Genomic DNA, 24,177 nt, shown 5'->3' with positions numbered 1-24,177 from the left:
AGTCCAGCCTTCACCCCTCATCTGATTCTTCCTGGTTTTCCAGATCGCCAACTTAGCAGCTGCAAAGATAAAATTAATTAAAACCAGGGACAGTCTCTTCACGGGAGTATATCTGGGTCCAAACACAAAGAGGGATGGAGAGAAGGTTTATCCAGCCTCTCCACCTTCAGGAGGTCCATCAGTCCTGCCAGGTGAGGGCAGGACAGCACCAGGGTTTCGGGTTCAGGGCAGAAGGGGCAGTTCTCCTCAGTGCTGGGGTCCAAGTGAGCTCTGTGTTTGTTCGTGGCTATAGCTCTGTGTATAATCTTCCACCGGAGGTCGGCCATCCGTTTTTCAACAGGACGCTTATACAGGAGACGCCTGCAGCCTTTAGGGGACCTCGACCTCCAGACTCCAGCCAGCGAACGGTGGTTCAGCACCTTGATACAGCTGAGGTACAGGAGTTTTTTGTTGCATGTGCTGAAGGTGCCCAGCACTGGTGTCCTCAGGGAGAGGAGCTGGCCGCTCTCCTCGGTCCACTCCCCCACAGCAGGGCTCACACTAACCGAGGGGAAGATGTAGTCCTGGCCCTCTCTCCAATGGTCAGCCATAGTCCTCGCAAAAATAGTCCTCTGCCCGGAACAGGTCAGAATAATAATCCACAGTATGCCTCCTCATTTCCGCTGGGTCGGAAGTTAGCCTCCCGTTCGGCAGACAGAGACACACCATCCTCTTCCTCTGGGCCTCATACTTCCCAAACCAAAGAAGAAGCTGGTCGGAGCGTCCATATCCTTAAGTCTGGTGAAGCGAGCTTGGACCAGAGCTCCCTTGCTCTCTCATTCATGAGGCCGCTCAGCTGCTGTCTCCTGGACGTCAGAGTCTATGTGCTGGCTGGAGACACACTCCACAGCTCCCTGATCTCCTTCTCCAGCTGCTCCACAGCCCTCCTGGTGTTGGTGGTTGAGTAGGAGTGTACTGCTGGCAGAAGGCCCTGATCTGCCCCTTTCCCATCTCCCACCACTGACTAATGGAGGGGAAATCCTCCTTTCTGTTTTTCTCCTTTCCATCACTAAGTGATGGTCTGTAAACCCCAGAGGATACTACTGATACAGGGAATAAAAAACTCAGAGATATAAAACCTGTCCAGCCTGGCTGCACTGACTCTGCTGTCTGACATCTTGAACCATGAGTACTTCCTGGCTGACGGATGTTTTGCCCTCCAAACATCCACCAGATCAGACTCCCTCAGCATCTGGTCCAGAAAAGAGGAGGACTGAGGGTGGGGCTCCTGTCCCGTCCTGTCCACCCAATCTGTGCAGCAATTCCAGTCCCCCCCCAGAACAACAACCTCCCCCTGGTTACATCGGCCAAGCCCGTTTTTCAGCCGTTGGAACAGAGCGAGGCGTTCAGGGCCGTGATTTGGAGCATATACATTAAAAAATTTTAAAAACAAAAGCCCCTACCTCAGCCCTGACCATGAGCACCCTCCCCCCCTCTATCTCAGAACTGGATAAAATGTTTGCAGCTAAAGTGGGAGAGAATAAAATAGCCACTCCAGCACTTATGTTGTTGCCGTGGCTAAGGACATGTTGCCCATACCACCATAAGCCCCAGTCAGTTTCATTTACAGGGTCACTGTAGGTTTCCTGTAAGAACACCATATCAGGTTTTTTGTCCCTGACTACCTCTGACACGAGAGCTCTCTTTTCAGCGCTCCTTCCCCCATTAATATTAAGAGAGGCTACCCTGATTCCCTGCATCAGAGGGGAGGGGGGACAGACAGACAGACAGACAGACACAGCAGGAGAGAGACACCCTGCGTTGTTTGTTCATTGTTCCTTATCTGGTCACTCTCATTTTCTTGACCTTTTTGGTGCCTTTGAGGCCCTTTCTTAAGGCAGCCACATGTTCTTTTAGCCTGTACCTTTTTTTTTTTCATCCAATAGGTCCACCCCCACCACCTTCTGCAGGGTGGACACAGACCAGATGAATTTTTCAACATTGGGGAAGAAATCTGTAATATTTACCTGTCTGCCAAAAGTTTCATCTAAAAACTCATTAATGTCCCTCAGAGAGTAGAGGTCTGCGCTCTGAGAGACACTCTCTGCTAAGGACAGACAGTCTGAGTCTGACTCCACCTCCATCTCTGTTACCTGGCTGCTGTCCAGGCTGGCCTGTACCGGCTCAGCCTGCTGAGCTCCACCTGCACCCTCCTGCCCCTGTTCTGCCCCGCTCACTTCGCCTACCTCACTACAGTCCTGCTTAGCCCTGCCCACTTGACTTACCTCCCTACAGTTCTGCTCTTTGTCAGCCCCGCCCACTTTTCCTCCTTGACCACATTCCTGTCCCTGCTCATCCCTGCCCACATCAGTATTTTCCTGACCACTCGTTGCCATGGTTACACATTCAGCGCTCACTTGCTCAGTCCTCATCTCAGTCTCAGTCTCCTGCCCTTCAGACCCAGACCCAGACCACCTCAGCTCTCTGTCCAGAGCCTTGTTTGGGATGAACAGAGGGCCCGGGCCAAAGGCAGCGCCAGCAGGGAGACCTGGAGGAACTCGTCCCCCAGGTTCAGCCCGCTCTCTATCAGCTGGGTGACACAGGCCTGATCTTTTAGAAACACCACCACGGCTTTGTTCATTCGGGAGGTGTAGCAGATGTTCCCGTGGCCGACCTGCTCTCCCACTGCCAGCAGCACCTGCTCCATGTAGGAGCTGGGCTGAGGCACCAGCCTCACGGCATGTTTCAGAGACGGGGACGGCGTCTCTGAGGACGCCACCCCTGCCACGAAACACAGAGAAAAACACCAACAAAGACACAAAAAAGTCACTAAACACTAACAAACGCTCAACAATTAAACCAGTAACCGAACAATGACACACAGGAAAGAAAATAAATGAAAAAAAAAAAAAGAAAAGACTTTTAGCCTGGAAAACTCACTCACTCTCACCGACCTCCACTCCCAGCACGCACTCAGAGAGAGAGAGAGAGAGAGAGAGAGAGAGAATTCATGCAACAGCGTTCTGAATCAACCGAAGGCCTTTCAGAGATTTTTTTGGACATCCAGATTGTAATTTCTAGGCTGGACTACTGTAACTCACTACTAATACATCATCCTGAGAGAGGAGGTTTCTGATTTTCCTAATGTTTCCCAGGTAGAAGAACGCTTCCCTACTGATTTGTTTTATGTGAGGGACAAATGACATGTCCTGGTCAAAGGTTACTTCAAGGTTTCTGACAGTGGAGCTGGAAGCCAAAGTGATGCCGTCCAGACTGGTTAGATGAATAGATAGCGTTTCTCTGAGGTGCTTAGGGCCGAGCACAGCTTCAGTTTTGTCAGAGTTGAGAAGTAAAACATTTTTGGTCATCCAGATTTTTACATGTTCAGGACATGTCTGCAGTCTGACTATCTGACTGACTTTGTTTGGCTACATTGATAAATACAGCTGAGTGTCGTCTGCATAGAAGTGGAAGTTGATGCTGTGTTTCCTGATAATGTTGCCTAGAGGAAGCAGATAAAGCGTAAAGAGGATTGGATTGGATCCAAGTACCGAACCCTGCGGGACTCCATAACTGACTACAGTACATGAGGAGGAGCTGTTGTTAACATGAACAAACTGATGACTATCTGATAAATAGGATTTGAACCGCCTTAGTGCAGTTCCTTTAATCCTAATTTCATGTTCCAGTTTCTAGTAAAATATTATGATCTATGGTGTCGAATGCAACACTGAGATCTAGAAGGAGAAGTATGGAGGCTGATCCATTGTCTGAAGCCATGAGAATGGCTTCCTGAAAGGGCGACCTGTCCAGGGTGTACCTCGCCCTCGCCCAATGTGAGCTGGGATTGACTCCGGCAGCCCCCACGAGCTGGAAATGGCTAAGCAGTAGAAGATGAATGCATGATGAGGAAAAAGACCTAAAGCATAGAATACACTAATATAATTATATGCAACCAAACATGCCTAAAGAAAAAGAAAACCATAATATATTTTAAGAACCCTTGTGCTCTCCAAACCAGCAACCCTGTCACACAAACTGATAATTTTTTACAATATTTCCCATACACCAATGGAACCTATGAGTTCAATATTTAAACTATGAATGTATAAAATCCAAAATGTAAAATTACACATAAGATTATAAAATAAACACAGGTATGAGAAATCTGTGTATATAAAAGGTTGTTAATGTATGTTGATATTATACCATAGGAGTATAAACATATCCTCATATATATCATATATTATATCTTCATTCATTCATCTTCAACTGCTTAATTCGTTTCCGGGTTGCGGGGCTGCTGGAGCCAATCCCAGCTCACATTGGGTGAGGGATTGGGTACACCCTGGACAAGCACGCCAGTCCATCACAGGGCCAACACACAAAGACAGACAGAGACAATCAACCACTCACACTTGCATTCACACTTACAGTCCATTTAGAGTCACCAGTTAACCTAGACATGCATGTCTTTGGACGGTGGGAGGAAACTGGAGAACCTGGAGGAAACCCACACAGACATGCGGAGAACATGCAAACTCTCCACAGAAAGGATCCAAGCCGGGAACCAAACCCGCTACTTTCTTTTTTTTCTTTCTTTTCTTTATAGGGACATATATGTCACATATCTCATTCCCTTATGATTTGGTTTGGATGCATTGAAATACTGTAAAAAGAAATAGTAAGTTAAAAAAAAAAAAAAAATAAAAAAAAAAATATATATATATATATATGTATATATATATACATATATATATATAATAAAAATCATCAACAACATATTCAATGATTAAAATTGTTGCAGGGATAGATGTTTGAGTATTTTGAATTTTCTCTTGTTTGCAGGAGACATCTTTGTGGTCAGTGAAGGTGGAACTGCCTCAATAACTGCTTCTCATTTGAAGGCCTCTGACGTAGACACTATGCTGGATCAACTGGTGGTCAGTCTGATTTCTCCGCCACAGTTTGGCTATGTTGAAAATATCCTGCCCAGTCCTGGCTTTGAGAAAAGCAACATGGGCATAAGCATAGGTAAGCATTAAAATATGTGTTTTTCATCATGTGGCTGAAACAAATAATTAGGACCATACTTTCTCCTGTCTGATCACTTTTCCAGCTTCATTTTCATACAAAGACATAATAGATGGCCATGTGAACTACGTACAGTCCAGACATGAGAGGATGGAACCCATAGCCGATCAGCTCATGCTCTGTGTGTCAGATGGCAAACACACATCTGCCCAGGTTGCCTTCTACATTATTATCAACCCAACAAATGATGAGATCCCAGAGTTTATGGCTCGCAATTTCACGGTAAGTTTTCATGGTCATGAAGCTCAAAATAACCAGGAGACACACTTTGTCAGAGTTGTCAGAATCAGATTTTGTTCACGTTTTACAATATTTATTGATGTCCCTTTGGGATTAGGTACAAGAAGGAGAAATGAAGCAGCTGGATTCATCCTTTTTGAATGCAGTGGATCTGGATGTCCCCAGGAACGTGCTGCTGTTCAGCATAGTGAAACCCCCTCAGCACGGCAACATCATCAACCATAACAGTGAGAAGCTTGTCAACAAGAGACGAAATGCCGGTCCCCTTCTCCCTGTGGTCGAATTTACAATGAGAGATCTGCTTAATGGTATCTGTTTAAGAGTCCCACCTGCAACACTAAACTGCTATCCAAGCTTTTGAATAAACTCATGGCCTTCTCCAACAAATGGCCCCTTGCTCAGGTGTTGGAGTAGATTAGAAATATTTATGGTTGATATGTGACAGATTGTGAATTAGAAGGTGAATTAGATGAAATTAAGTTGGAAAAACCTTTGCAGAATACTTCAATGCTTGTATTCAATCTTTCATCAAATCAGAAAAGCATCTGTATCATTACTGGCTTGCAGGTATGAATCTGATGTACATGCACGACGACTCAGAGAACATGGAGGATAGTTTCACTATCAAGTTGACTGATGGCAGGCATGAACTCCACAAGCAAGTGGTGGTTAAAGTACTGCCAGTCAACGATGAGGAGCCACATAGCATAAGGTTTGACCATTAGACCATTTGAAGTGATTCATCAGTTATCATGATTGGTTAAAAAAAGGAAAGAAGAATGTGTTCCAATCTTTTGTCCTTTAGGAACAATGGGCTGGAGATGGAGCCAGGAGACACCCGGCTCATATCCAGCATGGCATTATTAGCACAGGACAATGACACTCCCTCCTCAGAGGTCAGATACATATTTGAGAGCATTCCTTCCCAGGGATTACTTCAACTCAAGGTTGGTGCAATGATGAAATACATCTGCTCTTATGTCTCCTGTCACTTCAGCTGTGTTCAATGATTTTACCCAATAGATGATTCACACCGGACTGTCATACAGGCAGCCGTTAAATGGTGAAGGCTTTTTGGAGAACCTGATAGCTGGCCTTCAAAATGTAATAAAATGCAATCTTGATACATTTTGCTGTATTATCATACAGCACACAGGTATCAGGACAGATAGACATCAGATGGTGCTCAAGCACCTGCCATTTAAGCCTCTGACATAAGCATGCAAAGTTTTTTTTTTTTTTTTTCAATTACTTAAAAAAAATATTTTATTTTTTCTAAATTCTGTTAATTAAATCAAAACATTTGCATTAGAGCTCAAGTTCCCTTCATTTGCCCCCAAAGCAGTCCTGTATCATTGTATTTCTTATTGACTGTCCTTAAAATAAATCTAAAAGTGTAAAAAACAAAATTTTCAAAAATGTAAATAAGTTAACTTGTAATTATGAGAGTCAGCTGCCCCTCCAAGATGTTGGAGCAAGATCCAGAGGTCATGTGTACTGTAAGAAAGTGGATTTGATTTGGATTTATGACAATTTGGCAATGGTTGTAACTGGTGAATGTGACAAGGCATGCAAAATTACTGTGGTTAAAAGCTTTTATTTACTGAAAAGGAAAGATATGGAAAAGAAAAGCTGTCGTGAAGTAGTGGTATTCCTGTAACAAGACAAGAAATTTGACCTGTTGAAGAATGAATTCATCCCATGACATTGGGGTTTTTTACTTCATGGTAAATTCAATGTAAACATAAGTAAGACACAGGGGTGTTGTGCTCCTAACTCTGACTGATCCCATCTCAGGAAGGTCAAGACTGGGTGACACTGAGAGCTGGAGCAAACTGCACCCAGGAGATGGTGGACATGAACCTTCTGCGCTATGTGCACACAGACCTGCATGCAGCTAAAACACAGGATTTCTTTGTCTTCCACTTGATGGACGGAAAGAATCAATCACCCCCACAGCACTTCCACATCTCCATGAAAGATCTTGAGAAAGGTGCTTGAAGCAAGTCTTATATTCGTTCTTAGACCTGGGTCTGGAACAAATTTTCTGCATGTGAGATCCTCATGACTGCAGGACACATGTCCAATGTGATTCAATCCATACAGTTCTGATGCAACCTTTAAATGTTTCCTCCACCATCATTTTCCAGGGAATATCGCTATTTTGGTAAAGCCGGTCAAAGTCAGTCGGGGTGATCGAGTGATTCTTACTACTGACGTCCTTCTAGCCACAGATGGGACAGAAAAGCCTGAGGAGCTTTTGTATGTCATCACTAACCCTCCCACTTACGGATATGTTGAGTATATCAAGCATCCTGGACTGGTCATCTCGACCTTCAGCCAGATGGACATAGCAGCAAACCTTGTAGCTTATGTGCACGACAACCGAGGCAGCTCATCCACAGAAACCTTTCAGTGAGTATCCTAATATTATCCTAATAATAATAATAATAATAATATATAATAATAATATATATATATATATATATATAATATATATAATATTATCATACTAATATTTGTGAAATATTGGCTTTTTGCCTGCGCACTAACAACCTTTGGTCTTAAACCCAGTCTGGTGTATGTTTCAATAGGTTTGTTGTGGGTAATGGTAAGACCAGTCGAAACGGAAGCTTTGAGATCTCAGTAGAAATGGTGGATCGGGTCCTGCCATCTCTAACCTCCAACAAAGGCATCACAGTCCCCCAGGGTTCTGCCATGATCCTGGGTCCTGACTGCCTGGCTCTGTCTGACCCAGACACCCCCCCTAGTGCCCTGACTTTTACCCTCATCCAGCCTCCACAGTATGGCAGACTACTTTTGGCTGGCAGCACACTCACTGCTGGATCAAACTTCACATACAGACACATACAGGAGCTGGAGCTGTCATACAGACATGATGGAGGGCCATCGCAGATCGACCGCTTCGCCTTTACGGCCTCTGATAGCACCAACCGAGGTTTCCTCCTGAATGGGCACTTACATTTGGACCCTGTGTTTTTCACTATTCAGGTAAGTGATAAAAGTTTTTGTATAAAAACCTGGAGATAAATACTTGAGTTGTAAAGTGAAGCTAATGCTGAAGAGCATTAAACCATCATTATATCTAAGCACCATCAGGGGGCATCTCCACTGGTTGCCAGTAGAAGTCAGATTATATTGAGGTCTATGTGAAAATGTTCCTACATTTTACTTGACATTTTAGTTCAGTAAGTATTTTCCAAATTGGTTTATGGTCTCAGTTTCTAGTTTCAAAGTAACATGATTTTTTTCAGCATTTTAAATTATGGGCCGACTCAGAGGGTTAGTGTGCATCAGGGTGTGGTTGCCATGTGATTGACAGATTATGGAGTACAGAGCAGGTCAGATCCAACCCTTACTCCTGCTCAGCTCTACTTTCTCCACCTCCAAATATGATTTCTAGTGTTTTCTGATTTCAGGTCAAGATTTTGGATAAGTCACCTCCCGAGGTAGTGAAGATCCTCCCTCTTTGGAAAGCTGAGGTTTTAGGTGATAAACGATATGGGATCTTCCTGTCATCTCGAGAGCTGAAGGCCCAAGACAGCGACAGCAGAGAAGAAGAGCTGATATTCTGCATTGTTCGCCAACCTTACTTTGGTTACTTAGAAAACATCACTACAGGTTGGAAAATTAAGTTTATTCCTATTACCACCTCAGCTCGACTTGGAGTGAAGAAATAAGTCTCTCTGTTTGCTGTTGCAGGCACATTTGTGCCACAATGCTTCTCGCAGGTGGAACTGATCAAGAGAAACATCATCTACATCATCAGTCCAGGGAGTGAGTCTCTCTCAGACAGCTTAGAGTTCAGAGTGTCTGATCCTTTAGGGAACGTTGGACCGCCTCACATGTAAGAAGCAAAATTCAATGGCAATGTCATGACATATTTACAGTTTATACTGTCACAAATCACAACATGACCCCTAACCACACCATGCTCGACCTTTGTCTTTGCAGACTTAAGCTCAGCTGGTCCAGCGTGGAGCTGTCTCAGTCTCACTACTCAGTGTGTGAGGAGCGGAGAGGCGTTTCCCTGGAAATCATCCGAAAAGGAAACTTGGCAGAGTCTTCGTATGTCACTGTCAAGGTCTGCAGTCCATGCATCCTGAGACTGACCAGTTGTTACTATATTTTTCACTTTATAAACATATTTAAATAGAGCTCAGTTGTATGTATAAAGCTTCTCACTACCTTAAACAGTTTGATATCCACTGGATTTGATATTTCTACCCTGTTTCTTTAAGACATGTTCCTGACATAGAAGTCTTTGCTCAGGTAAACGAGATGAATGCAATTGCCGGAAAAGATTTCCTCATTAGCCCTTCTTCGCTCATTCAGTTTGATCCAGGTATGTCCTCATTGATTAAATAAACTGTTGCACAGCATTGAGTTCAAATGCTAAATAGTTGGCAAATGCTCAAAATAAATTTAGATGCTTCGATATGCAAAAATATGTTATTTTTTCATCTTACACTTTGTTCATTCCCTGTCTGACACTTTGTTGTTGTTCTTCAAGCCCACCCGCCCTCTCTGAAGCTGATTACTCAGAGCTTATTGTGCTCTAATTAGTCAGTAATTTAGAAAGAGCTGCAAAATAAAAAACTTCTGCCGGGAATTATCACAATTAATCAGACAAATTTGTGTGCCAAAGTTGTGATATGTGTCTTTGTGTAGGGGTGTCAGAGCGGAAGTGGCAGATAGAGGTTATTCAGGATCACCTTGAGGAGGCGGAGGAAACGTTTGAAGTGCTGCTAGTCTCCCCTGAAGGCACAATCATCAGTGGCATCAGTTCAGCTCAAGTCAACATCAGGGATTCAGGTAAACGAACCATACAAAATATGACTCACACCATTAATTCTAGCAGTGGACAGTACTAAATACAACATTTGCGAAAGCAAGGGGCCAACATCTTATGCTGGCAGAATGGGGAGGTTTCTATCCCAATGCAATTAGCTCTGATCATGTGATCTTGACTCTACATGTTAAGTCACGTGTGGCTGTTTTTTCACATGAATTACTTAAAGGCACATTTTTATGCAAAGTAATTTTACATAAATGTAAACTTTTATGTTTAGATTAACTAAAATGAACATGAATATGTGAAAGAAAAAATGCACACATCTGACAGTCACACTCCCGCCAAATTACTAAGATTTAATACAATGACTTTAATGCAAATGTTGAGGAAATCTAGTAATACACCATACACAGATACTCATCTGTAACACAGTCACGTCTAGATTGTCATCTTTAAATCAACTCCCTTAAAGTGTCAGGACCAGACAGCCAAACTGGGACCCACAGAGCGGACCAGAGGAAGCAAGTAGCGAGAAGTCGTTTATTATCAGTCTAGGTTCGGTACACAGGCAGGCAGTCAGAATAAGCAGCAATACAAAAACACAAGGCAGGATCAGAAGTCCAAAAGGCAGGCAAGGATCAAAACGGAGATCAAAAAACACAGGCAAAGGCACAGAGACGCTAGGCACAACAGACAAAAAACTGGTCAAATACAAGGAAATAACCCTGGAAAGCAACTCATTAAGGATGCAGACAATCTGACAGACATGGGGGAAGACACCGGGTGGGGTTAGGGTGGGGACAGTAGTTAGTGAACGAAGATAACAGGAAGTAAAACAACCAAAGACAAGACAGCACAGGACTTCAAAATAAAACAGGAAGGGAAACAAAACATGAGTTTTTTCATTGTCAGCAAATGATTTGGAGTAAGCGGTTCTAGACTTTTGGAGTCACTGATGCTGTAAATGGTGAGTGGACGGCCATGTACAGTTGACATGGCTTCATAAAGGGAAGCATCATTCAATCTCCCAGCACTTCTTGAGAGGACCAAGCTCATGGCATTCCTAACTGTCCTGATCTGACACTCCCAAACACCTGCCATGTGACTAGCATCAGGCACATTCACAGTGAAGTCACACTGTTTTTCAGCTGGGCAAGTTGTCAGCCTGTCTTCATCAAGCTCATTTAAAGCTTTTCTTTGTCTGTTTTTCACCCCCACATAGTTTGTTCCTTGGTCTGATGTGATTTGTCTCACTGGTCCACATTGAGCACTTATGAAGGAATTGTTGGCCAGATCCTCCAAGAGCTCTATGTGTAGGTCTGCCATCTTTTGCCTTTCTGTTGGCCTTCGTGCTTTCCTACATGTGACACAGTTTATGTGGTTTGCCATAACTTCACTGCCACCAACAACACAGTAACCATATGCTCTAAGTTCATTGAGTGTTGGTCCTCTGCCTTGGTGCTGAGTGTTGTGGTGGCAGTAATCTGTGATCACACGTGTCACCACACCATCTCTTGGCAGGATCTTTCCCCAACATTTATAGGTTTTGATCCCAACAGGGTCTGGACATGGAGGTCATCATAGGTGAGATCAATATCATGAACTGCGTTAGCTCTTTCACTGTTCGGGATTGACTCCGGAACCTCTCTGTTATTGATATTAATTTATGAAGGTGCAATTTCCCTTTTGCACATACAGTCTGCGCTGCTCTCACTAGTTTGATGGCTGTGTCCACAGTTTCTATGCTGATGAGGCCATCATCACCACAAAATGTCTTCCTGATGAAATCAGCTGCTGCAGGATACTCTTTCGCATTTGCGTAGCCACAAGAGGACGCTGCTCCAAAGAGGTGGACTTTCATACGGCACTCCTTTGGTCCTGAGATGGTCTCACCATTTTTCCACCACACAAACTGCAAATAATCTCTATCCTTTTGAAACAGTTTGGGTGTTTGCAAAATCTGGGTGGGTCAAGCCATTTGTGAGGTCAGGTGCAGCAAGCAAGTGATCATTGAGAAATATGGCACTATTTTTTGACAGAACAATAAAAAACCAAAAATCAAATCAAATCAAGTCATATTCATTTGTATAGCACCAAATCATAACAAAGTTACATCAAGGCATCAGGCTTTCTGGGATAATAAACCTCTTTTGTGAGGGATATACTACACACATTCTGCGTCAGGCTGATGTTCTGCACTCTCTGCATCTCTCTATTATGCTCAGAGTTTCCCACTTTTTGGCAGTTTGAGGTGTTTGAATGTGGGAACACTCAAGTGGGATGATGTAGCTTTAGCTAGCCTAAACTTATGCTAGTGTAGCTAGCCTCCCCCTGTAGCCAGTGCGGCCCAACCTAGATGAGCTCATACGGCAGCCGACCATAGTGAAGTGTATCCCGGGGGCCAGAGCAGGCGCCATCCAGTCTTATCTGAAACTGCTGGCTAAGGGTAAACGTAAATATGCTAATATTGTTATTCACGTTGGCAGTAACGACACCTGACTTCGCCAGTCGGAAGTCACAAAAATTTATGTGGTGTGTACTTTTGCTTAAACGATGTCGGACACTGTAGTTTTCTCTGGCCTCCTCCCCAATTGGACCTGTCGAGGTGGTGTCCCGAAAACAACGTGGGCTACATAGATAGCTGGAAGTCTTTCTGGGGGAGACCTGGTCTAATTAGGAGAGATGGTGTCCATCCCACCGTGGACGGGGGCCGCTCTCATTTATATATGGCCGATTTTATTAGAAATCCAAAACCCTGACAATCCCGAGTCAGACCAGGAGGCAGAGCCGCTGTTTAACACGCTCCTCTGCGCCTCAATCAGAGCAGCTTTTTACAGATAAAATTCTCATGATCAGAGAAAGAATACAGCAACCCTTGAATCAGCTCCAACACCTCACCTCACCTTACATCTGGAATCATTCTCACCTCTGAATCTCTCAGAGCTCGCTTCTATAGTATCATCATCCAGATCATCAACCTGTCTATTAGACCTAGTACCAAATAGCCTCTTTAAAGAGATCTTTTATTTAATTGAGCCGTTCATTCTACATTTGATTCATCTGACTTTATTTCTGGGTTATGTACCTCAGGCACTTAAGACCACGGTCATCAAACCCCAGCTTAAAAAGCCTAAGCTTGATCCAGATGTTTTGGCAAACTATAGACCCATATCGAACCTTCCATTTATTTCTAAAATCAGTGAGAAAGCTGTAGCAAAACAACTACACGAGCATCTGGATGGGAACAGTTTGTTTGAAGAATTTCAGTCAGGATTTAGAGCCCATCATAGCACAGAAACAGCGCTGGTTAAAGTCTCCAATGACATTCTAATGGCCTCAGACAATGGATCAGCCTCCATACTTCTCCTTCTAGATCTCAGTGCGGCATTCTACACCATAGATCATAATATTTTACTACAGAGACTGGAACATGAAATTGGGATTAAAGGAACTGCACTAAAGTGGTTCAAATCCTACTTATCAGATAGACATCAGTTTGTTCATGTAAACAACAGCTCCTCCTCATGTACTGTAGTCAGTCATGGAGTCCCGCAGGGTTCTGTACTTGGACCAATCCTCTTTACGCTTTATCTGCTTCCTCTAGGCAACATTATCAGGAAACACAGCATCAACTTCCACTGCTATGCAGACAACACTCAGCTATACCTATCAATGAAGCCAAATGAAGTCACTTGGATAGTCAGACAGCAGACATGTCTCGAAGACATAAAAGTCTGGATGACTGGAAATTTTTTACTTCTCAACTCTGACAAAACAGAAGTTATTGTACTCGGCCCTAAGCACCTCAGAAAAATACTATCTAATCATCTCATCAGTTTGGACGGCATCACTTTGGCTTCCAGCTCCACTGTAAGAAACCTTGGAGTAATTTTTGACCAGGACATGTCCTTTGTCCCTCACATAAAACAAGTTAGTCGGGCAGCTTTCTTCCACCTGAGAAACATTAGGAAAATCAGAAACATCCTTTCTCAGGATGATGCAGAAAAACTCCTCCATGCATTTGTAACTTCTAGGCTGGACTACTGTAACTCATTACTATCTGGATGTCCAAACAAATCTCTGAAAGGCCTTCAGTTGATTCAGAACGCTGCTGCACGAATATTAACAGGAACTAGGAAAAGAGATCATATCTCTCCCGTTTTAGCTGCTCTTCATTGGCTGCCAGTAAAATATAGAGTAGAATTCAAAATCCTTCTTTTAACGTATAAAGCTCTTAATGGCCAAACTCCATCATATCTCAGAGAGCTCATAGTTCCTTACTGTCCTAGTAGGCCACTCTGCTCTGTAGATGGAGGTTTACTTGTGGTTCCTAGAGTCTCCAAGAGTAAATCTGGAGGCAGATCGTTCAGTTATCAGGCTCCTCTTCTATGGAACCAACTTCCAGTATCGGTCCGGGGGGTGGACTCTTTAGCTATTTTCAAGACCAGACTTAAAACTTCCACCAGACAGAGCCTTGTTTCTCCAATACAGCTTCCGCTGTGGCCTCCATGTCAAATTTTCCACTTATCTTCTTATTTTAAATAATCGTGGTGCTTTCAACAATAAACAGCAGAGTTGAACAAGTGAAATAAAGGTAGTCACAACAGTGAAAATCAACAAAAATAGTAACTCTGGGTTGAGCAGATTTGACCTAGGCCACCCTTGTGTCCGGCTGATCACGTAACCCCACCAGCTCTGTATTCTTGAGATCTGAGGACTCTGCAAATTGTCCAAATATACTGATTTGACAGTTAAATCTTTTACCAACACAGGACAGTGCAGACCGAAACAGGATGGGGAGGCTCCTGTCCTCGGAGGGAAAGAGATTAAGTCAGACACATATCCCCAGCATGGATCCATTCGACTAGAGAAACTTCCTTCAGGCAGTGAAGCCAACATCTGGACCCGTGGAGACAGCATCTCCAGGCTCCCCAAAAAGAAACTCAGAGTTGTGGATAATCCAAAGACTGTAAGTATCTGCATTTATAGTTTAGCAGACTTTGTCTTGGCTTGATGTTTATGTTTAGCTGAAAAATTACAATGTCCTGTTTGTCAGATTGAACCTTCATCAGTTCTTCACAACAGGAGTGACATCATTTACACCGTAAGTAGCAGCAACAGCTGACTCTAACATGACCTCATCTTTTAAAGTCATAAAATCCACAATTTCCTTTGTCCTTTTGATTACAGTATCACGGCATCATGCAAGTTCAGGTAGAAGATGGCACCTCCCCATCCAGGAAGATCAGAAAGGCAAACATCCGTGTGGCTACCAGAGGGGGACAGCAAGGGGCGTCAGCAGTCCATACTGAATCAAGACGGGATCCTCAAAGAACTGGACTGGATAAAGCACCTGTGAGAGCAAATGTAATTGTTTCTTTTCTGATCGCTGGAAGAATTTCTACCTCTAGAACCTTTGTGGGTCAAATTTTTTTATTTGAATATTAATTGCTTCAAACTTTCTATTATTCCTATGGTCCATAGGCTACAGCTGACATTACTGTCCCCAAGGCCTGTGTGCCAGAACTGATGGGACTCCTGCATTTCAACCAATCAATCAATCAGCTCTTTCACTGCAATGGTGTTTCGTGGAAGGCCTGGTCACCAACAGATCAGGTATTCCAGCCTCACATGTACACCATAATCATCTTTGAAACAATACAGCAGTGCCTTTTTTTTTTTTCACTTGAAAAACATTTCAAGTGTTTTTCAGTTCAATTCAATGATTATGCACTGCTCAAAATAATAAAAGGAACACTATAATAACACATCCTCGATCTCAATAAATGAAATATTCTGGTTGACAATCTTTATTCATTACATAATGGAATGTGTTGAGAACAAAATAACATAAAAATTATCAATTTAAATCAAAATTACTATCCCACAGAGGTCTGGATTTGGAATCGTACTCAAAAAATAAATAAATAAATAAAAAATGCTGATACATGCTGATCCAACTTCAGTGGAAATTCCTCAAGGCAAGTCAAAATGAGGCTCAGTAGTGTGTGTGGCCTCCACGTGCCTGTATGACCTCCCTACAATGCCAGGGCATGCTCCTGATGAGGCAGTGGATGTTATCCTGAGGGATACTCCTCCCAGGCCTGAATTAAAGCATCAGTCAACTCCTCTGTCAGTCTGTGGTGCAACGTGGTGTTGGAGGATGGAACGAGAGATGATGTCCCTGAACGGGCAGGCCAGTCCATAGCATCAGTGACATTATCATGCAGGAACGTCTGACACACTCCAGCCACATGAGGCCTAACACTGTCATGCATCAGAAGGAACCCAGGGCACCACTGCACCAGCACAGGGTCTCACAATGGGTCTGAGGATCTCATGCCAGTACCTAATGACAGTCAGGGTACCTCTGGCAAGCACATGGAGGAATGCCAATCAACCTGCACTGTGTTGGGCTGTAAGCACAAGCCCCACTTGTGGATGTCGGGGCCCTCATACCAACCGAGGTCATTTTGCAGGGTTCTGGCAGCGCCCCTCCTGTTCCTCCTTGCACAAAAGAGGAGGCAGCGGTCCTGCTGCTGGGTTGTTGCCCTCCTCCGGCCACCTCCACGTCTCCTTGTGTACTGGCCTGTTGTCTATTCCATTTGCACAATAGCAGGTAAAATTGATTCACAATCAGTGTTGCTCCCTAACTAGACAGATTGATTTCACTGAAGTGTGATTGACTCTGAGTTGCATTGTTTTTATTTTTTTGAGCAGTGTAGTTTACAGCTGCAGCACTGTGGAATAGTGGTTAGTGGTTCTGTGCGCTGTTTGCATGTTCTCACTGTGCTTGTGTGGGTTTCCTCCGTCTACTCCAGTTTCCTCCCACTGTCCGAAGACATGCATGTCTAGGCTTAATGGGTGACTCTAAATTGCCCGGAGGAGTGTGTGTGAGTGGTTGTTAGTCTCTGTCTGTCTCTGTGAGTTGGCCCTGCGATGGACTGTCGCCCTGTCCAGGGTGTACCCCACCCTGCCCCAATGTGAGGTGGGATTGGCTCCAGCATCCCCCAAGATGACGGATAAGCAGTAGAAGATGAATGAATAGGTTGCACCTCATGAAAGTAAAAAATCAGGTGTCTCAAAATATTACAGTATTTGTCATTTGGTTGAATTAAAATTCATACACTATTGATATATCTAGTATCTCTCATTCTGGATCAGCACAGCCAGCCATAACCACAGAGAATACTTGACAGTGGTCCAGAAGATGATCATTGACAGTCACAGGTCGTGCTAAAGAAACCCTGATCATAAATAAACAGATTTTTCACAATTTAAACATTGATTTATTTAGTGAAACCTTAGATTTCTATGTAGTTCCAGCAAAACTCCCTACCCCTTGCCTTCCTTCTCTCTGATATCCTCTGTATTTTCATTTTACTTCGATTTATTTATGTTCATGTATGTGCATTTGTTACTAAAACACAGATGGTGAGTACTCAGAAATGTCCCCGGGGCTGGACCTTTCATGCTGGCCAATGTTTCATCCTCAGCACTGAGCACAAAGCCACCTGGAGCACAGCGAACCGGGCCTGTCGGGAGAGGTACAGCTCAACATCAAGATCAGCATCCAGCATTCTTCACATTAGCCCACTGTCACATAGAAGAATAATCTGTACTGTATGCTCAGCAAATGACCCCCTGAAAAGTGGAAGTTTGATTTCCCTTTTTTTATTTCAGATATAAAGGAACTCTAGTAAGTGTTCTCTCTAAAGCTGACATGGACTGGCTGTGGGACTTTAGTGGAAGGAAACCATTCTGGATAGGTGGGTTGTTTTTTTGTTTTTTTTTTTGTGGCATGACATTACAGTGTAAAAATAAATAAAATAATGAAATGATTTGTATGTTGATTTTTACAAATCATGCAAACTACTTCTCATAAATCCTCATGAAATTTGGGAGAGAAGATATTAAAATATTTCATAGAAATCTGCCATGTCTTCCCAGTGCCCAATTCAAAGATCTACGGCTGTTCACACTGTTCACACTTATGCCACTTTATTTTACTTTGCACATTTACAGGTATGGGGGTAGTGTACATACAGTATTGTACAGTACAGATATTGTTTCACACTGCAGGGGGACTGTAGAGCTATTTATGGGCTTTAATGAACAACATCAATGGTAATATTTTCCACAGCACAGGGCTTTAAGGCAGCTAACACTTTTTCCCCTACTACTGTTCAAGGTCTAAATGACAGGGAAGGCCAAGGACACTGGGCGTGGACAGGCGGTGAGCCACTCAGCTACACCAACTGGAGAAAGATGCCACCTTGGTCAAAGAAGAGGGGAAGCAAAAATTGCGTTCTAGTGTGGAGAAGGGCAAAGTGGCAGATAAGGGACTGTAACGCCAGCAGAGGTCATCGTTTTGTTTGTTCAGTGAAGACTTGAATTCAGCTTTCTGTACAGAGTCATGGCCATAATCCCCTGACTGTGTTTTCACCAAAGAGGAAGGACTCATCCTCAGGATGTCTAAACTGCACAAGAAGACAGTTCTTCAATAAGTATCAGTGGGAACTGGAGCTGTTTTTATGATTTATACTGAACCTGTGACAATATTGTCTAAATAATAACATATTATACTAATTGATATTGTTTACACAGCATTTATTTGAACTAGCCACTGAAACTATTGTTATGTTTGGGAAGCTCTTGAGATTTAGAAAAATTATGTTTGGAGTCATTTATTTGTTTCTGACAGAGCTCAAACTGAATAAGCAACAAGGGCCTAAAATCCAATGTTGTGGTGTTAGCTTATTAGTTGCAAAGCAGTATGTTAATTTTGAAGTTTGTGCAAATTATTTTCAGGATCTTTTTATCTTTGGCATCTTCTGTTAAGACTCCTTTTAAGTTGTCCTTGCATTGCGAATACTTTATGAATAAGTGATTAATAACAAAGCCATTCCCACAAACCAACACATTATTCTGGCAGGATGAAGTTGTTATTATCAATTTCCAAAGACAAAATACAAAATGAGAGGACCATATCTGATACTGGACTTGTCAGATATGGAAGAGTGAAAAGGACTCTCCACAGTGTGGTTCAACTGGGGTATTTTACCCAGCGCCTCCGTTCATCATTGCCATCTTGAACAGATCATCCATGTATCCCTACATATCCAAACCTCTTTCCATTCTTAATAAAGTACAGGGAAAATAAAAAAATCTCTGGAAATGAGGCTATAGTGGAATATTTCACTCAACTACTAAATGTTGCTGCTTCATTTTTCAACGAGGCAGCAACAAACACTTCAAGTACAGCTGTTAAAAAAACAAAAAACAAAAAACAAAACACAAAACTGTCAACTGAAATTGACTAACTGGCAAGCTTTTCTGACTTAAAAATGTAGGAGAACATATTTGCACTGGAAACTCCTGGCATGTTTAAATCCATCACTTTCATATGTTGATATGGAGCAGTTTGTGTCTGTAAAGTGTTTGATAAACATCACAAAGCACACAGATGTCTCTGATCACCTTATGTCCTGACCTGCAGGCAAAGGTTACCATGGTGACGCAATCTGTAACAGTTTCTGCTGAGGAAGACATTTCATTTGAAAGGTACCTGTCAAAGTAAGGCTTATCAGTAAATTATCTTTATTGTGTAGTGACAAATATTTTCTGAGAAAAGATATTCCACTATAACATATTCAAATTTAGTCTGTGGAGCCAAAAATGACCTAAACAGCCTCTCCCACTGTAGCTATGAAGTCATCACCCTAAGTTGCTCGCATAGACTCCCATTATAAACCCTGTAACAGCCAGATGCATAACCTAAGAAAAGTGTTGGGACATGTTTAAGGAAGATATAAAACAGAAAGCCCAACCCAAAAGTCTCAAGCTTAAAGTATGACCAGGCAGCTGAGGATGTTAACAAACGCCACCAGTACATGTTTGAAGCTTCCCTCAACTATTTGTGTCAATGTGTTCATCAAAATGTTGGAAAGTTTTAGACAAATTGCTAATAAAAGTAATGCCAGGAAAATTTCTTTGGAAGAGCTAAAAGAATTTTCTGCAACAACCAGTGAGAAAAGAGTAGAAGAGCAAATTCTTTGATCCGTGGCCTGGAATTGCTTTGACAAGAATTCCACCAATCAGTGACACAGGGGATGATGATGCTGTGTGATGTCATCAACCCTTTGTGACATCATCATCATGATCTTGTTCAGGTATATAGAAGGTATATTTATAGATATAGTGGCATCTCATTTATAAATTACCCTACCAGGAAAGAACTGAGAAATGACATGCATGGAGAGCATCAGAGTGGAGAGGGATTCCCAGGAGAACATCAGTTTGAGTGAAAGCACTCCAGAGGACACTGAAAATATTGAAAGACTTTGTGCAACTCTGCTGCAAAAGATCAAGCTCATGGAGGAGCAGAAAGAAGCTAATCAGAAAATACTGGATGAGCTTGAAGAATATAGTTATTCATCAGTGATGCAGTGGAAGGAGGAGAAGTTAAGCTTTCACAAAAAGATTGACCGACTCTACAAAGAAATAAGTGAGTGTAAAAGAACTCTATTAAGAAAACGAAGTTTGAATATTGAGCTGGAAACCCTAGATGGGTTTTATTATAGAGAAGAAGCTCCGATCCATCCTCACGAACTACTGACTGAGAGAATGAAGCTAGAGCAGCAAGAAGAAGAAATGTCAGAGCTCAGACATTACATTTCTCAGCTCAAATGCCAAAATGCAGTGCAAATACAGCAGCAAAGGAGACCGAGTCGTCTGAGGGTGCTGTGGAGACGATTCACCACTTTCTTCAGGAGATGAGCCCACTGGTCCACTGCCATTTTAATATTTGTTTTTGTTTCAGATGAGAGCAAACAACAATCCTCTGATGCTGCCATGGTGCCTTGAGCGCTCTCTCTTTCTCTTTCATAGAACTTTAGGTGATTAACGTTTTCCTTCCACACAGCCCAGCTTTTGCTCTCTAACCCAAGTTTTTTCTCTCTAGGTCCAGTTCTCTCTCTCACCTTCTCCTCCCTTGTCTCTTTTAGCCCTGCCGCAGCTGTGTCTCTCAATTTATTTGTTCTTTTCTCTTCTAGGGGTGGTGCTTTCTCTCAATTTCTCTTTTCTCTCCCTTGCCCTCTTTCTTCATTTCATTGACTTTATTCACTGAGCATCTCTCCTCCCTCCAAACAGATCAAGGAATATGGCTGCCCTCATTGAGCCTGGTTCTTCCTGAGGTTTCTTGAAGGAAGTTTTCCACTGTCACCAACTGTTTGCTCATAGACGGATTTATGCAAAGCGCTGCGATGTAACTCTCTTATGATTGCTGCTATCTAAATAAAATCTCATTAAATTTGCTTTGAATCTGAACCATAATTTTTAATATAAGATAATTTGGGATTTACTTTCATTTAAAGCAATAGACCTAAACCATATCTTTTCCTAACCATAATTCCATGGGGATCAGACACATGGACATATCAAACTTAAAATTCACTTAAAAATTCAAACACATTTGAACCACATTACAGGACAAAAAAAAAAAAAAACACCACCACAAAACAAAACAAAAACAAATGATACATGATACACACATACAACAAAACAATGAAGGTGTGACTCTCAGGGAAACACAAAAGAGTCAGTGCAATCCAATGCCACCTCAGCTCACTCTACCCTACTCTGATGAAGCAACATATAAATCCAAATGTAGCTACATGAGGTGGTATAGCTGCAAACACCCCGCACTCCCCTGTCCCCCAACGTACAAACAGAAGAATATAGTATTTATGTTATTTTATGGCATAACAAGAAAATTCTTTGGCAGAAATTTCAACAGTGACTCGGGGGGCTGCTACCGGAGGTTTCTGTCATACGCCTGTCAAGTAGGCATGTGTGAACCACTGCAAAGGGCCGTAGTTACATTGTGGAGACCAACTTATGCACTTATTTTGATCATTCACATTACAACAGCTCCATAAAATTGAAAAAAAATAATTTGTCTCAAAAGCTTTATCAGCACAGTAAATTGGGAAGTGTTAAATCAACACTTAGAGAGTTAAATTTAACACTACTCCTGAGTGTATTTGGTCTTTATCGGAATCTGTGTTAAATTGACTCTTTCCATAGTGCTAACATTTCAGAGTAAAATTCACTAAAAATTTAGTAAAAAAATTAACACTGGTTTACACTGCATAGTGTTATTTTAGCTTAACACTACAGGTTAAATAACTCTGGAGAGTGTAAATGTGAATCTCGGCAGAGTTGATAATTTACTCTTCTGAGATAACAAATCTACTCTGATCCTAATGCACATTAACACTGCTTTGAGTTATTAAAGGTTAGAACTGGAGGGTCTTTTAACTCTATAAGTGTTAATGTTACACATTACTGTGTTGATAATTTACTCTGTTGCAGTGAAAAATTACTCGAATAGAGTCACATCCTAACACCCATTAACACTGCACAAATACTCACTTTCTCACTAAAAATTCACTTTAATTCACCCTTTTGTAGTGTCAAATTGCATCCATTCAAATACTGCAGTATTGCTTCTTCAAATGCTCTATTAAGTGAGTAAAAATCACAAGTTGCCACAAAAATACATTTTACAAGTTTATTCTATCTTCAAAAATGTGCAAAAGTGCTTTTTAAAGAGGCATTTAATAATATAAGATTGTAAAAAAAAAAAAACATGCCAGGGCCTGTTCACATGCTACACTTAAAAAAGAAGTGGGCAGTTCAGCAATGGGTGTACCTGCCGTGCCAAGCAACCCAATACACCAACTTGTACACATGAGGCACATTAAAGTGCTCTGGATGACCTTCAACCCAGGGACCAGGGTTCAAACCCCAGGCAGAGCACCACGGCAGAGGAAGGGACGGAGGCCCAGGAGTGGACAAGTGTCTCAGAAAGAAGGGACAGGGGTGGAGTAGTGAATCCAAGGCTATTTATTATGTGTATGTGATAAGGAAAAAAATAAATAAATAAATAATTAAATAAATTGTGTGTGGATGTTGAGGGATGATTGAGGAACTCCACCCCCGTCTGGGTCACAGGGATCAAAATGGAGGAAGAACTGAGACAAAATGGAGGTCAAACAAGGAGTAGAAAATGGAAAGAGCAAAAACCAGGACTGAAATTGACTAAAACTGCACGCAGGTAAGTGCTAAAAAGATAAAGCAGGCAACATGCTAGGATAAGTGCTAAATATAATGAATAAGACAAACATAATAAAATGAGATAAAAGAGGTAAAAAATTAATAGTTAAGTGCTTAAAAAAACATGGAATTATCCACAAACACATACATATGCAATCAAATAAGTGCTATAATAACAAGATAAGATAAGTGCTAAGATCCACAAGGAACATCAAAAGAATAGAATTGTAAAACATGCAAGTCAAAATTAGGTCCTAGTCCAGTATATTAAAAAAGGAACAGTATGACCATGAAAAGTTTCTGATTAGTGGATAAAGTCAAAAGACATGTTATGTTTTAAGAGCTTTATTAAAAGGAAAAAATAAGAGTCAGAGTGGTGGTGTCCAGACCTGAATTGCTGTAACAGGGGATGAGAATAAAGAACCCTGTGGCCAATAATAGGGCCCAGGCCCGAGACGACCGCGCCAGGAGCCTAGGGGCCTGGTGGGCTTCAGTCAGCGTTGAGGCCTCCCGGCACGGTGGTCCCGAGCCTGTTAATCCAAATCCGTTCCGCCCTCTTCCTCTGCCCAATGGTCCAACAGTCATTATTTTCAAGTCCGGAAATGATAAGGTGGGCTGGAGGGTGTGTTTGAAAATGTTGAACTAAGGGGGTGGCCAGTCGGCCCTCCCCAATGTTATACAAATGTTGTCAGGTGAGGGGTTGTGGATAGGATCAAGGTGAGGATGGGGTTGGGGATGCAAAACCAAGTTTGGGTAGGGGGGGTCGGGCTGGGGCGGTCCAGGGGGGTGGAACTGGGCTGGAGATGAAGAGCGAGTGGGAGGGTTAGGGTTAGGGGTTAGGGGGTTAGGTTTGAGGTAGAGAGGGGCCATCCTTTCACGGGTTAGGGTTAGGGGGTTAGGATAGGGGTACTGAACCCGTCTCCATCTGG

At 42.5% G+C, this 24,177-nt stretch overlaps 1 protein-coding gene across 5 annotated transcripts in view; it reads left to right on the top strand.

Moving 5' to 3' along the window:
* Positions 1–20,076, top strand: part of frem1a (Fras1 related extracellular matrix 1a) — a 47,732-nt gene extending 27,656 nt beyond the window's left edge. For 2 of the 5 annotated variants that reach the window (XM_029526240.1, XM_029526237.1), the window contains exons 18-37: positions 4,828–5,013; positions 5,099–5,295; positions 5,411–5,621; positions 5,881–6,025; positions 6,119–6,260; positions 7,111–7,306; positions 7,464–7,728; positions 7,908–8,325; positions 8,754–8,955; positions 9,037–9,181; positions 9,289–9,418; positions 9,607–9,679; positions 10,006–10,149; positions 14,902–15,098; positions 15,186–15,233; positions 15,320–15,496; positions 15,614–15,745; positions 17,561–17,676; positions 17,813–17,898; positions 18,321–20,075. In XM_029526240.1, the coding sequence (XP_029382100.1) occupies positions 4,828–5,013; positions 5,099–5,295; positions 5,411–5,621; positions 5,881–6,025; positions 6,119–6,260; positions 7,111–7,306; positions 7,464–7,728; positions 7,908–8,325; positions 8,754–8,955; positions 9,037–9,181; positions 9,289–9,418; positions 9,607–9,679; positions 10,006–10,149; positions 14,902–15,098; positions 15,186–15,233; positions 15,320–15,496; positions 15,614–15,745; positions 17,561–17,676; positions 17,813–17,898; positions 18,321–18,523 (3,413 nt within the window). In that variant the 3' untranslated portion in view covers positions 18,524–20,075. Of the gene's footprint in view, positions 1–4,827; positions 5,014–5,098; positions 5,296–5,410; positions 5,622–5,880; positions 6,026–6,118; positions 6,261–7,110; positions 7,307–7,463; positions 7,729–7,907; positions 8,326–8,753; positions 8,956–9,036; positions 9,182–9,288; positions 9,419–9,575; positions 9,680–10,005; positions 10,150–14,901; positions 15,099–15,185; positions 15,234–15,319; positions 15,497–15,613; positions 15,746–17,560; positions 17,677–17,812; positions 17,899–18,320 lie in introns of those variants that run through there. The other 3 variants (XM_029526238.1, XM_029526239.1, XR_003842135.1) reach the window with 3 other exon arrangements.
* The last annotated feature ends 4,101 nt before the right edge of the window (positions 20,077–24,177 follow it).

This window comes from Echeneis naucrates, chromosome 18 (genome assembly GCF_900963305.1).
Source record: "Echeneis naucrates chromosome 18, fEcheNa1.1, whole genome shotgun sequence".
Taxonomy (NCBI): domain Eukaryota; kingdom Metazoa; phylum Chordata; class Actinopteri; order Carangiformes; family Echeneidae; genus Echeneis; species Echeneis naucrates.
The sequence above is the reverse complement of the archived record's forward strand: the minus strand, read 5'-3'. Positions and strand labels throughout refer to the sequence as shown.